General features: G+C 48.0%; 1 protein-coding gene across 1 annotated transcript in view; it reads left to right on the top strand.

Annotated features, from left to right (window-relative positions):
- Positions 1-15,549, top strand: part of LOC123356208 (sodium channel protein type 4 subunit alpha-like) — a 144,228-nt gene that overhangs the window by 56,190 nt on the left and 72,489 nt on the right. The window contains exons 7-10 of the mRNA XM_044999200.1: positions 947-1,231; positions 2,763-2,826; positions 10,395-10,536; positions 11,976-12,188. Coding sequence (XP_044855135.1) covers positions 947-1,231; positions 2,763-2,826; positions 10,395-10,536; positions 11,976-12,188 — 704 coding nt within the window. The remainder of the gene's footprint in view (positions 1-946; positions 1,232-2,762; positions 2,827-10,394; positions 10,537-11,975; positions 12,189-15,549) is intronic.

Raw genomic sequence — 15,549 nt, 5'->3', positions numbered from 1 at the left:
CCCATCTTTTCATGTACTGTGTATATAGATCTTCCTACTGTATTTTCCTCTCCATGCATCTGATGAAGTGGGTTTTAGCCCACAAAAGCTTATGCCCAAATAAATGTGTTAGTCTCTAAGGTGGCACAAGTACTCCTCGTTGTTATTGCTGATACAGACTAACATGGCCACCACTCTGAAACCTGTTCTTTTGTGTGATCTAGCACATCAAAAGGACCATTTGCGGGCACAGAGTGATTCAAAACCTCAGGGGCAGCAGGCCTCATTACATGGCATAATTAATGTGTCAGGGCATGTGCTGGTGTCTGGTGGGGTCAGGAAAGAACTGACAGAGCTCTGTGAATAAGAGATTTTTCAGTTCACTGGCAATTCCAAAAACTCAGGAAAAAAACATTTTAGGACTAATAGAAAATGACATTTTTTGAAATTTTTGGTGAACTGAATAGTCAAAAAAATCATTTCTGATTTTTTTTTAGCAAAATTTAAATGTTTTGATTTTGACCATTTTAAAATGTTTAAAATGTTTGTTATATAAACCTACGGAAATTTGTAAACAAAAAGTTTTGAACTGAAAAATTGAAATGTTTCATTTTAAAAACGTTGAAACAAAATGTTTCCATTTTTTTTATTTTGGGGGCGGGTTTTATCTGAAACAATTTGCAAAACACTTTGGTGTTGCCAAATCTGCATTTTGTGCCAGAAAAAAAAACGTGTTGGCAGAAAAATTTCACCCCGCTTTATTTCCAACCCTTTGGATAATAGCATTGTACCACGGGCAGGTGAATTTTTATGGGGAGGGGTCTTGCCTTACACTGAAATCCAGGCTGGTCTGGAGTTAGGGCAGTGGGCAACTCTTATGGGATGCATGAGCTCCATAGCAACATTAGAACATTATCGATGATTAACAAATTAATAACTACACCAATAATAATGTCTCCCTCCTCAGGGCTGAAGACAATTGTTGGAGCTTTGGTACAGTCCGTGAAGAAGCTCTCTGATGTCATGATTCTCACTGTCTTCTGTCTGAGTGTTTTTGCACTGGTTGGACTTCAGTTGTTCATGGGGAACCTTCGGCAAAAATGCGTTAGGTGGCCACCCCCTATAAATGACACTTTGCAAGAGGACTTCTTTGGACTGGACAATGACACGTTCGCTAACTCAACTCTCTATGGCAACACAACTGGGTTGAGTAATGGGACTTTTGACTGGGATTCTTACATCAACGATGAAGGTAAATACTTGTGTGCCTTCTCTCTGCTGTCAAAATGTGCCCAAGTAAACAATCTGATTGACTCCTCGCCACCATTCAGAGCCCCTCTCCTAAGCCAATCAACATCCAGGACTATCCACCATCCTTGGAAAATTTTGCACCATGTGATTAAGCCAATGACAAATCAAAATTAGCCACAAACATCAAAAGCTGGAGGTGGACTCCAGAAACGATAAATGAATATTTTTGTCCAAAACCAGAAAATGTTGAGAAAATCAAAATGTTTTGGCAAAAAAGAAAGTGTTTAAAACAAAAGGGCGGAACCCTTTATTGAATACGGAGCCACACACCAAGGGTGGAGAGAGACTTCTGAAACTGCTTTCATATCCAGGGTCCTTCCACAGTGCAGGCACATTTATACAAGAGGCAAAACCAGCTGCTAGTCAGCCTGTCGCTGCCAAGTAACAGCTGCAGTGTGATAGGTATTGGCTGGAGTCTTTCACATCTTGTTTAGAGCACTCAGCAGAACTCAGCAGCAGGTCACATTACATGCTGACTGAGGTGCTTTATTCCACAAGAAGGCTCCTTAGCAGGGGAGTTAATGTCAATATCCACGAATGACTGAAACCTATGCAAACAGCAGTGACACATTCTGGCCATGCATTCAGGTTAACAGGTGCTCACACCAGAGCAACACATCCTGGCCTGAAATGCCATATGTGGGGTGGCTTTTCAACACTCCACTGGTTAGTTAAATAGAGGCATGGGGGCTGGGAAGGAATCATTGATTGGGATGCACAGCACAGGCTCCAGATAGGTCCCTCCAGGCTATTCAGAGGGCAAAGTCCAAATCAGGTAACACCCAAGGCGGGGGACTCATTGCTTCTCCATGCAGGTGGCTCAGGCTGCTGATCCGCACCCGCCAGAAGGGCCTGACCCCAGGGGCATGTTCTCCATGTCAGTAAATGAAATTAAATTCCCTCTTTGCTGTGTCTCAGCAGCTGCTGTGGTTCTCGGCTGGGTGGATCACTGGCAACATCAAAGAGGAATGAGCTTGATGCATTCCCGGTCTTGTAGTGGGCTCAGTTTGGTGCTGGCCTAAGAGTGCTTGTTATTTTCCACAGTTTCCCAGCAGGGCATGTGCAAAAATTCACTCAGCTGAAAACCTGCAGAGCCATGACGCTGGCCTTTCTCCAGTCTTTTTAGTCCCCTTCTGTGAACGCTCACACCAGCGAGCCTTGGTTTGCATGAAAGAGAATGTTAACGTATTCACACAAGCATTCGCGCTGACCACAATTGCTGGCTGTCTCTAGAGCTGTCGCTGGGTTTGGGCATCAGCCAGTCAGGCAAGTGAAACTAAACCATGTGACTAAGGTCACCTGTGCAAATTAGCACAATATAAATAGCAAATCTAGGAAGCAATAGCTGTGGTGAATGCTTTATGCTGGGACACAATCCAATTAGCCATTTGTTGAAGAATTGCAAATGATAAACAAATGTGCAAATCAATGTCTGCAATTCTCACTTCTTGCTTTTTTCCTGAATTGCAAAGGGAATTTCTACTTTCTGGAGGGCTCGCTGGATGCTCTGCTCTGCGGGAACAGCAGCGATGCCGGGTAAGTGGGGTCTGTTCTGACTGGCACAAACAGAGCTGGGTGGCCCCTGGGGAGGGAAACAAAGAGGCCAGATGTGGCTTAGTCTGGGGATAGCACCCAGCCGGACCAGCCAACGAGAAGTGACTGGTGTGAGTTTGGAGAAGAGGGTTGTGGGTAGGGTGACCAGATGTCTCAATTTTATAGGGACAGTCCCGATTTTTCTTGCTTAAATTTCATTTGCCATTATGTTGTCCAATCACTTAGTTTTGTGAGATCTTTTTGAAGTTCTTCACAGTCTGCTTTGGTCTTAACTATCTTGAGCAGTTTAGTATCATCTGCAAACTTTGCCACCTCACTGTTTACCCCTTTCTCCAGATCATTTATGAATAAATTGAATAGGATTGGTCCTAGGACTCACTCTTGGGGAACACCACTAGTTACCCCTCTCCATTCTGAGAATTTACCATTAATTCCTAGCCTTTGTTCCCTGTCCTTTAACCAGTTCTCAATCCATGAAAGGATCTTCTCTTTTATCCCAAGACAGCTTAATTTACGTAACAGCCTTTGGTAAGGGACCTTGTCAAAGGCTTTCTGGAAATCTAAGTATACTATGTCCACTGGATCCCCCTTGTCCACATGTTTGTTGACCCCTTCAAAGAACTCTAATAGATTAGTAAGACACGATTTCCCTTTACAGAAACCATGTTGACTACCGCTCAACAGTTTATGTTTTTCTATGTGTCTGACAATTTTATTCTTAACTATTGTTTCGACTAATTTGCCCGGTACTGATGTTAGACTTACCGGTCTGTAATTGCCTGGATCACCTCTAGAGCCCTTTTTAAATATTGGCGTTACATTAGCTAACTTCCAGTCATTGGGTACCGAAGCTGATTTAAAGGACAGGTTACAAATCTTAGTTAATAGTTCCACAACTTCACATTTGAGTTCTTTCAGAACTCTTTCAGAACATCTGGTCCCAGTGACTTGTTAATGTTGAGTTTATCAATTAATTCCAAAACCTCCTCTAGTGACATTTTAATCTGTGACAGTTCCTCAGATTTGTCACCTACAAAAACCAGCTCAGGTTTGGGAATCTCCCTAACATCCTCAGCCGTGAAGACTGAAGCAAAGAATCCATTTAGTTTCTCTGCAGTGACTTTATCGTCTTTAAGCGCTCCTTTTGTATCTCGATCATCAAGGGGCCCCACTGGTTGTTTAGGAGGCTTCCTGCTTCTGATGTACTTAAAAATATTTTGTTATTACCTTTGGAGTTTTTGGCTAGCCGTTCTTCAAACTCCTCTTTGGCTTTTCTTATTACACTCTTGCACTTAAGTTGGCAGTGTTTATGCTCCTTTCTATTTGCCTCACTAGGATTTGACTTCCACTTTTTAAAGGAAGTCTTTTTATCACTCACTGCTTCTTTTACATGCTTGTTAAGCCATGATGGCTCTTTTTTAGTTCTTTTACTGTGTTTCTTAATTTGGGGTATACTATTATGGTGCCTTTAAAAAGCACCCATGCAGCTTGCAGGGATTTCACTTTAGTCACTGTACCTTTTAACTTCTGTTTAACTAACCTCCTCATTTTTGCATAGTTCCCCCTTTTGAAATTAAATGCCACAGTGTTGGGCTGTTGAGATGTTCTTCCCACCACAGGGATGTTGAATGCTATTGTATTATGGTCACTATTTCCAAGCGGTCCTGCTATAGTTACCTCTTGGACCAGCTCCTGCGCTCCACTCAGGATTAAATCTAGAGTTGCCTCTCCCCTTGTGGGTTCCCGTACCAGCTGCTCCATGAAGCAGTCATTTAAAGTATCGAGAAATTTTATCTCTGCATTTCGTCCTGAAGTGAAATGTTCCCAGTCAATATGGGGATAATTGAAATCCCCCACTATTACTGGGTTCTTAATTTTGATAGCCTCTTTAATTTCTCTTAGAATTTCATCATCACTATTACTGTCCTGGTCAGGTGGTCGATAATAGATCCCTAATGTTCTAGGAAGAGAAGTAAATATGGCAGGCGACCAGCTTGGCTTAACAGTGAAATCCTTGCTCGTCTTAAACACAAAAGAACAGCTTACAAGAAGTGGAAGATTGGACAAATAACCAGGGAGGAGTATAAAAGTATTGTTCAGGCATGCAGGTGTGAAATCAGGGAGGCCAAATCACACTTGGAGTTGCAGCTAGCCGGAGATGTTAGGAGTAACAAGAAGGGTTTCTTTAGGTATGTTAGCAACAGGAAGAAAGTCAAGGAAAGTGTGGGCCCCTTGCTGAATGAGGGAAGGAACCTAGTGACAGAGGATGTGGAGAAAGCTAGTGTACTCAATGCTTTTTTTGCCTCTGTCTTCACAGACAAGGTCAGCTCCCAGACAGCTGCACTCTGCAGCACGGTATGGGGAGGAGGTGACCAGCTCTCTGTGGAGAAAGAAGTAGTTCGGGGCTATTTAGGAAAGCTGGACGAGCACAAGTCCATGGGGCCGGATGCGCTGCATCCGAGGGTGCTAAAGGAGTTGGCCGATGAGATTGCAGAGCCATTGGCCATTATCTTTGAAAAATCATGGCGATCGGGGGAGGTCCCGGATGACTGGAAAAAAGCTAAAAAGGGAAGAAGGAAGATCCAGGGAACTACAGGCCAGTCAGTCTCACCTCAGTCCCTGGAAAAATCATGGAACAGGTCCTCAAGGAATCAATCCTGAACCACTTAAAGGAGGGGAAAGTGATCAGGAACAGTCAGCATGGATTCACCAAGGGCAAGTCATGCCTGACTAACCTAATTGCCTTCTATGACGAGATAACCGGCTCTGTGGATGAGGGGAAAGCAGTGGATGTACTATTTCTGGATTTTAGCAAAGCTTTTGATACTGTCTCCCACAGTATTCTTGCCAGCAAGTTAAAGAAGTCTGGGCTGGATGAATGGACGGTAAGGTGGATAGAAAACTGGCTAGATGGTCGGGCTCAACGGGTAGTGATCAATGGTTCCATGTCTAGATGGCAGCCGGTATCAAGTGGAGTGCCCCAAGGGTCGGTGCTGGGGCCGGTTTTGTTCAATATCTTCATTAACGATCTGGAGGATGGTGTGGACTGCACCCTTAGCAAGTTTGCAGATGACACTAAACTGGGAGGAGTGGTTGATATGCTGGAGGGTAGGGACAGGATACAGAGGGACCTAGACAAATTAGAGGATTGGGCCAAAAGAAATATGATGAGGTTCAACAAGGACAAGTGCAGAGACCTGCACTTAGGACGGAAGAATCCCATGCACTGCTACAGACTAGGGACCGAATGGCTGGGTAGCAGTTCTGCAGAAAAGGACCTAGGGGTTACGGTGGACGAAAAGCTGAATATGAGTCAACAGTGTGCCCTTGTTGCCAAGAAGGCTAATGGCATTTTGGGTTGTATAAGTAGGGGCATTTCCAGCAGATCAAGGGATGTGATCATCCCCCTCTACTCAGCACTGGTGAGGCCTCATTTGCAGTACCGTGTCCAGTTTTGGGCCCCACACTACAAGAAGGATGTGGATAAATTGGAGAGAGTCCAGCGGAGGGCAACAAAAATGATTAGGGGGCTGGAGCCCATGACTTATGAGGAGAGGCTGAGGGAACTGGGATTGTTTAGTCTGCAGAAGAGAAGAATGAGGGGGGATTTGATAGCTGCTTTCAACTACCTGAAAGGGGGTTCCAAAGAGGATGGATCTAGACTGTTCTCAGTGGTAGAAGATGACAGAACAAGGAGTAATGGTCTCAAGTTGCAGAGGGGGAGGTTTAGGTTGGATATTAGGAAAAACTTTTTCACTAGTAGGGTGGTGAAGCCCTGGAATGGGTTACCTAGGGAGGTAGTGGAATCTCCTTCCTTAGAGGTTTTTAAGATCAGGCTTGACAAAGCCCTGGCTGGGATGATTTAGTTGGGTTTGGTCCTGCTTTGAGCAGGGGGTTGGACTAGATGACCTCCTGAGGTCCCTTCCAACCCTGAGATTCTATGATTCTATGAATGTTATATTTTTATTAGAGCATGAAATTTCTATCCATAGAGACACTATGGAACATCTGGATTCGCTTAAGATTTTTACTTCATTTGAATCTACATTTTCTTTCACATATTTAGGGAGGAGGGATAGCTCAGTGGTTTGAGCATTGGCTTGCTAAACCTAGGGTTGTGAGTTTAATCCTTGAGGATCTGGGGCAAAAATTGGTCCTGCTAGTGAAGGCAGGGGTCTGGACTCAATGACATTTCAGGGTTATTTCCAGTTCTAGGAGATTAGTATGTCTTTTATTATATAGTGCCACTCCCCTCCCACACCCCACTGCACGACCTGTTCTGTCCTTCCGATATATTTTGTACCCCGGAATGATTGTGTCCCATTGATTGCTCTCAGTCCACCAGGTTTCTGTGATGCCTATTATATCAATATCCTCCTTTATCACAAGGCACTCTAGTTCACCCATCTTATTATTTAGACTTCTGGCATTTGTGTACAAGCACTTTAAAAACTTGTCCCTGTTTATTTGTCTGCCATTTTCTGATGTGTCAGATTCTTTTTTATGTGACTGTTTCTCATCTGATCTGGCCCTTACATTATCCTCTTCCATCCTCTGCTCCTGACTATAACCTGGAGATTCTCTATCATTAGACTCTCCCCTAAGAGAAGTCTGGGTCCGATCCACATGCTCCTCTGCAGCAATTGGCTTTCCCCCATCTCCTAGTTTAAAAACTGCTCTGCAACCTTTTTAATGTTTAGTGCCAGCAGTCTGGTTCCACTTTGGTTTAGGTGGAGCCCATCTCTCCTGTATAGGCTCCCCCCATCCCAGAAGTTTCCCCAGTTCCTAATGAACGTAAACCCCTCCTCTCTACACCATCGTCTCATCCACACATTGAGACATTGAAGCTCTGCCTGCCTACCTGGCCCTGCACATGGAACTGGGAGCATTTCTGAAAATGCCACCATAGAGGTCCTGGATTTCAGTCTCTTCCCTAGCAGCCTAAATTTGGCTTCCAGGACATCTCTCCTACCCTTCCCTATGTCATTGGTACCTACATGTACCACGACCACCGGCTCCTCCCCAGCACTACACATAAGTCTGTCTAGATGCCTCGAGAGATCCGCAATCTTCGCACCAGGCAGGCAAGTCACCATACGGTTCTCCCAGTCATCACAAACCCAGCTATCTACGTTTCTAATAATCGAATCTCCCATTACTAACACCTGCCTTTTCCTAGCAACTGGAGTTCCCTCCCCCGGAGAGGCAACCTCAGTGCGAGAGGCAACCCCAGCACCATCTGGAAGGAGGGTCCCAACTACGGGAAGGTTTCCCTCTGCTCCCATTGACTGCTCTGCTTCCCTGAGCCTTTCATCCTCCTCAACAGCGCAGGGGCTGTCTGATCGGAGGTGGGACAATTCTACAGTGTCCCGGAAAGCCTCATCAACATACCTCTCTGCCTCTCTTAGCTCCTCCAGTTCCGCCACCCTGGCCTCCAAAGTCCGTATGTGGTCTCTGAGGGCCAGAAGCTCCTTGCACCGACTGCACACATACGCCACCCGCCCACAGGGCAGGTAATCATACATGCTACACTCAGTGCAATAAACTGGATAGCCCCCACTCTGCAGCTGGGCTTCTGCCTGCATTGCCTCCTAGTTAATGGAAGGGTTGTTTAAAGGGTTGTTTAAAGCAAGAAGCTTTGAATGTAGTTTGGTTTATAGGTTTTAAGGGGACTAAAGGGGCACAGATAGGACCGACAAGGGACCCCCGCTCCCTTCCCACTCCCTTTCTGAACTCCCTTGCGAAAATCCCTGTTAGTAGCCCTGTTCACAAGCGATCACATCATAAGTACAATGCATGGCAATGAACCCCTCCCCCCAAAAATGACCCCCCAAGGCAATCCACCCCAACCTCACCACAAGCACATTCATACCAGTGCTGTTCTCCCTCTTCCCTTTGGGCCAGGCAAGCCCATCATGCTGGAACACGCAGCATCCCTGACTTCTGGTGCCCAGGTACATCCAGCACCAGCACTTTCTGGCTGGTCTGTAAACACGTCAATCTGCCAAATGCACATTTGACGCCGGCTGAGCATGGCATTCAACCTCCTCTTGCCAAGGTCTCTGAGATCAGGGGACAGTTTGATAAGCCAAGGCAAAAGGGTGCACATAAGGTCCTCAAGTAAACAGGGGAGACAGTAGCTCCACTTATGACAATGTCATTTGGTGGGAATAGTGTCCCCGCCTGTCCTTGAATGTAGCCCCCCAATAGGCAGAAAACCCCGGCACCATGATCTGTCCAGTGCAGCCCACGCTGGCATCCATCCATTGGAGTCTGTGGCCCACCTGGGCCTGCATACCAATGGAGCAGTGCCCTTTGCGGTTCATGTCCTCATGTGCTTCTTGAGGAAGACAAACTATGGGCCCATGAGTCCCATCAATGGCCCCAGTGCAGTCTGGAAACCCCATTCTCTCAAAGTCAGCAATAGCTCCACATTGGGAGTAACTCACATGCCTGACTGCCTCAGAAACCTCTGCCACCACTTTACCCCCAGCCAGACTTCCAACACCAAGCTGGGTAGTAATGGCCCTATCGCAGTCTGGTGTAGCCAGCTTCCAGATGGGTAGAACAACCTGCCTCTGGGCCGGAATGGCCTGCCTCATGCATGTCTTTATGCTGGAGGGGTGGCGCAAGCTGCATGGTGATGTGATCCCACCAGTCCATGTTTGTGGCCCTGCTTCAGCAGCAGCTATGCCAAGAGTCATGAGCAGCATCAGCCATGTCTGTGTCCTCCTCCTGCTCCATCATTAGCTCTTTGGTGGGCCAGAAAATGCTGCCGGGAAATCCACTGGAGTCTCATGGAAGTTCTGCCAGTTCCCTGAAACAGGAGTGACAATGCAAGCAAGACAAGTTCTTCAAATGGCACCTCCTCATGTTGCTGGCTCCGGTTGCTGGGACTGTGCAGATCGAAATGCCGAGTCAGTAGGATGTGTCAGTGGCTGTTCAAACTTCCTGTGACAGCCCGGGGTGGACAGTCAAGTTTTTCCACACAGCACCACGAAGACAGAGCTAGAGCAGCCACATTTCGGGAGTGTGGGTCAGTGGTCAATTAGCCACTGGGCTAACAGGGTCCGTGCCCAGGGGCCCCGGCCAATTGGGGGGGCCCCAGAAAAATGGGCTCCCCTGCGTCTGATCCACCTGCCCAACACTCCTGCTGCCCCCGCACCTCAACCCCAGGCGTGCCAGTTGGGGGGGGGGCAAGCCCCCGCACCCTGACCCCATTTCCCTAGCACACAGTTTTGGAAGCCTTGGCTTAATTGTCTGCAAATGTGTATGGCTGTTGGTGCATGCTGGGTTGGTGCAAGCTGTGTGTGTGTGTGTATGTGTGTGAGAGGGGATCTGACTCTGAACTGAATGCTTCTCCATCTGGCCTTGAGTCACCCCTATGCAAGCCCACTTGCTTCACTGGGGTTGTGCAGGTAAAACTGGGCCCTTTGCACCTTGCACCCTCCTCAAGTTTCTGAACATAAAACTAGATTCACTTTTGCCCTGGCCAGGCAGGGGCTGGACCCAGCACTAACATACCCTCTCCTCTCTGCTCCCGCTGGCAGGAAGTGCCCTGAAGGATACATGTGTATGAAAGCAGGAAGGAATCCGAACTATGGCTACACCAGCTATGACACTTTTAGCTGGGCTTTCCTTTCTCTCTTCCGCCTCATGACTCAGGACTTTTGGGAGAATCTCTTCCAGCTGGTGAGCCCTTTCTTTCCTTTTATTCGGGTTTTCCCACTGGCAGAGGCAATAGCTTGCATTCGATTGCATGTCCCCACACACATGGCAGGGGTCCTTTGAATTAAAGGTCATTGTGGTTTTTTGTTTTTTTAAATTTCCTCTTGTTTTGTAAAAGCAGCAAAGAGTCCTGTGGCACCTTATAGACTAACAGACGTACTGGAGCATGAGCTTTCGTGGGTGAATACTCACTTCGTCGGATGCATGTATTCGCCCACGAAAGCTCATGCTCCAATACGTCTGTTAATCTATAAGGTGCCACAGGACTCTTTGCTGCTTTTACAGATCCAGACTAACACGGCTACCCCTCTGACTCTTGTTTTGTGTGTGGTGATGGAGGGTCCAGCCCATCTGTGGGCTGGGAGATCTAAAACATGCCTCTGGTCACACAGTGTAAAGCACGTGGGAGCTTGTTGCTTATAGATATTCATCCAAAAGCATCTGGGCTGGAAGGGAGCACCTGGCTAAGTGCAATGGGGCATAGTTTCCATGGAGCTGGGCCTGATGTAACCAGTCCACATGCTACAGTTGACAACAGACATAATCACAATCCACTAAATAAGTCTCACCCAGGCACACTGGGAGCTGGGATTGCAACCTTTGCCCTTAGTTGCAAGGACAGGGGGTGGCGCTGAAAGAGAACTCACAGCTGGTGGGAATAGCAGGTCCTCTATCCAGGGGCGGCTCTAGGATTTGCGCCGCCCCAAGCAGGGCGGCACGCCTGCGGATGCTCCACCGGAGCCACGGGACCAGCGGACCCTCAACAGGCACGTCTGCGGGAGGTCCACCGGAGCCGCCCGCTGCCCTCCCGCGGGACGCTGCCCCAAGCGCGCACTTGGCGCGCTGGGGTCTGGAGCCGGCCCTGCCTCTATCTTCTCTGTTGGGGCATCACTAGAGGGCAAGATCACACAGGTATACTCATGTTCTACTGAGCCCGCCAGTTTGTGTCTGTACCCAGAGTCTGAGACCTCCCGGGGCCAGGGGCGTTTGGATGAGCCTGTTGTGATGATCAGAGTCTGCCCTCCATATCCAGGTTCGGCTTCTCAGCCCCTCAGGAGTGTGAGGATCTGTTGTTTTCATTCACGGTCATCCCTCAGACGCCACTGCTGTAATTGTGGTGGAAGCACCAGGCATGCCATCCCAGAGCGCATGTCAGAGGAGAGCCCAGATGTGCTGAGGTTTCTGGGGACTGTAGCATAACTCACAACCCACTGACACTCACTGCAGCATAAGTGATGAGGTGAGGGTTAGCTGGAAGTAAGGGCCTCTCAGTCATGTGAGGAGAAGGTGAATCAAAGCCACACCCATCACTGGGAGGAGGCACTAAGGTAGCCTAGCAATTAGAGAGTTAAGAGGCTAGTGGTCTGACCTTCTGCGATGGAACATGCCTCTTCTTCCCACAGACCCTCCGCGCCGCTGGGAAAACGTACATGATCTTCTTTGTGGTGGTCATATTCCTTGGTTCCTTCTACCTCATCAACCTGATCCTGGCTGTTGTAGCGATGGCCTATGCCGAGCAAAACGATGCTACCATGCTGGAGGAGCAGCAGAGAGAGAAGGAGTTTCAGCAGCTCCTGGAGCAGCTGAAGAAGCATCAGGAGGAACAAGAGAAACTGGTCAGTGCTACGGGGGCCTGGCTGCCATGGGGATTGGGCGCACTAAGAATGTGGGGCCAGAGTCTAGGTCTGTACTGCAGCTGGGAGCAAGCCGCCCGGACCAGTTGACAGGGCAGAGCTGGAACTAGTGCCAGAGTGGACTCTACAGCTCGGGCTGCCAAGTGTAGGGGGTTGGGTGGGAAGGATCAAAGGAACGGGACACCGAGGGGAAGGGAAGATGAGGAAAAGGGGAGGCACTGGGCGGAAGAGTGAGCTCAGCCAGTGGCAGTGGTAGGGAGGGGTGGGATTACAGAGAACTAACAGCCAATGTCATCCCCAAAGATGGGATGAGAAATCCAGGCTACGGGGTCCTCCACTGAAGCTAAGGAGCCCCCAGCCCGACAGAGGACGGTGTGCAAATGTGGCTCAGAAGCCTGGCAGTTCTGTGTGGCCATTCCCTGCCAGAGCTGGGAGGAGCTTGCAGGGCTGGGCTGAAGTCCCCAAATCCTCTTGGCTCCTTTCTCAAAGCAGCCTGTGCCAGGCAGACCTGAAGTAGGTAACTTAGGGATGTCCAGTTCCAACTCCTCCCACCTCCCCATTGGACTCACCCCTAGGCACCACACCCAGCAGCCTCAGGGGTCCTGCCCACATTGTGAGCAGCAGATGGGAAGGGCCTTCACAGTCTTCTGGCACCATCCTTCACTCCGCTCTGAAATGCAGCCTCTGGGGCTCCGATCCTGGGCTGTAAGGTTGCCAGTTTTGGTTGGATGTGTTCCTGGAGGTTTCATCACATGACATAATCGTTCATTAAAGATTCATCTTTAATTCCTGGAGACTCCAGGACAATCCTGGAGGGTTGGCAACCTTACTGGTTGCACTGTAGCTGCTCTGCCCTGAGCAGCTTCTCAGCCCCTGCTCCGTGAAGCTTGCCTAGCGGGTGTGGCCAGAGCAATAGGGGTGTGGCCTAGGCATCCCCGCATCCTGGTGCTGTCAGGCATTGCAGCAGGTGCAGGTTAGAGTGACCCTCAGGCAGGTCTATCTTACACTGAAGGAATGGCCCAGGACCTGGGGGCGAGAGGTGGCTTAAGGCCACGTTTGAACCCCCTGTCATCTATTGTGACAAGGGCTCCTTAGCTGCAGCCTAGAATCTCTTGTCTCATTTGCTGTGTTGCTGTTGGCTGTTAGTTCCCACCTCCCCCTACCACTGGCTCGGTTCACTCTTCTGCCCAGTGGGCCTCTCTCCCTCCCCTCTTCCTCATCTTCCCTTCCCCTCAGCGAGCCCATCACTACGTGCACTCCCTACACATAGCAAGCCTGTAAAATATGGGCAAAAGCTTCTCCAGCATCTGACACAGCTGCCTTGCCAGTGTCTGCTCCAGGTACTTGTCATTTTTAATATCCTCTAATCCCCATTTTGGCCCTTGCTGGCTTCTTCCCGATTTTTCCCCATGACCCATCCCTGCAAATCTAATTTTTGGTTGGGCAAATGACCAGCTTCCTCACTGATCAAGAAAAATGCAAAATTGTGATTTGCTGTCTCAGTCATCTGCCTCTGATCCCCCAGCAGTTGAACTAGGATCTCTGTTTCCAGCCCATGTTTCGCTACCGTGTCCTACGTGGAGATGGTTCGCTTTCCCTTGGAGACCTTGGTGTCTGCCCATCACTGTTCTCTGCAGGGACGACCTAAGGTGCAAAGTTCATAGCTGAACTCTAATGCTCACCCACCTTTGGCAAGAGACCTTCACAAGGGCCCAATGTGCTGTCATTAAATACACCCCCAACTTGCTTTCCCCCCCCCAACCAGCTAAGGAAGTGGCTAACCCATGCCCTGCCAAAGGGTCAAGGGTGCAGGGAGTGTGCAGGGTTAGGATGGGGCCATGCCTAGATCTTTGCAATGATAATACTAATCCCATTTCCTGCTTTTCATTTTCAAAGCCCTACGTTAATTAATGAACCCTCCAGACACCTCAGTGCGGTTTTATTTATTATTACCCCAGCCTGTAGATGGGGGGAGACTGGGATAATGACGCTCAGCGCAGCTGAGTGTGAACCCGAAATGCTGTGATTTTGTTCCATTCTGAAATGGAATGAACACCAAAACACTGACATTTCCTGTGAACTAAATTCAGAAAAAAATGGTTTGGGGTTGATTGAAACGTTTTGTTTTGATAAAATAAAAACGCTTTGTTAGGCTTTTAAAACTTTTTTAAAAAATGATTTAAACACCATGAATTTTCTGCCAAAGAGTCATATTGAAATAAAAATGGAAACATGCTGCTCCAAAAAATGTCAAAACGGGCCATTTCAACATGATCAAAGTGCTTTGCGTCGTGGTGGTGGCATGGGAGGGGGGAATTAACATTTCATCAGAATCAATAAGTTTCTCTAAATGAGTCCATTTGAACAAAAATGGTATGTTTCATCAAAAAACCACTTTGATGAAAAAATGGTGTCCAATGCTAATGCTCACCCACCTTTGGCAAGAGAACTTCATACAAACCGAGTGTGCTGTCATTAAATACACCCCCAACTTGCTTCCCCTCCACATTCATTCAGATAAGGAAGTGGCTAATCCATGCCCTGCCAAAGGGTCATATCCAGCTTCTCTTCCTACCAGAGGAGATGTGCTTCACCACCCTCCTAGTGAAATAGTGTTTCCTAATATCCAACCTAGACCTCCCCCATTGCAACTTGAGACCATTGCTCCTTGTTCTGTCATCTGCCACCACTGAAAACAGCTGAGCTCCATCCTCTTTCGAACCCCCTTTCAGGTAGTTGAAAGCAGCTATCAAATCCCACCTCACTCTTCTCTTCTGAAGCCTAAACAAGCCCAGTTCCCTCAACCTCTCCTCGTAAGTCATGTGCCCCAGCCCCCTGATCATTTTCGTTTCCCTCTGCTGGACTCTCTCCAATTTGTCCACATCCTTTCTGTAGTGTGGGGCCCAAAACTGGATGTAATACTCCAGATGTGGCCTCACCATTGCTGAATAGAGGGGAATAATCACTTCCCTTGATCTGCTGGCAATGCTCATACTAATACAGCCATTAACCTTCTTGGCAACAAGGGCACACTGCTAACTCATATCCAGCTTCTCATCCACTGTAATCCCCGGGTCCTTTTCTGCAGAACTGCTGCCTAGCCATTCGGTCCCTAGTCTGTAGCAGTGTATGGGATTCTTCCATCCTAAGTGTAGGACTCTGCACTTGTCCTTGTTGAACCTCATCAGATTTATTTTGGCTCAATCCTCCAATTTGTCTAAGTCACTCGGCTTTGAGTTTGGTTTGCTTTGAACTGAGAATGTGCTGAGAGTAGGGTGACCAGATGTCCCGATTTTATAGGGACAGTTCTGATATTCAGGGCTTTGTCTTTTATAGGTGCCTA

This window comes from Mauremys mutica, chromosome 25, assembly GCF_020497125.1.
Source record: "Mauremys mutica isolate MM-2020 ecotype Southern chromosome 25, ASM2049712v1, whole genome shotgun sequence".
Taxonomy (NCBI): domain Eukaryota; kingdom Metazoa; phylum Chordata; order Testudines; family Geoemydidae; genus Mauremys; species Mauremys mutica.
This window is presented reverse-complemented; position numbering and strand designations above follow the sequence as displayed.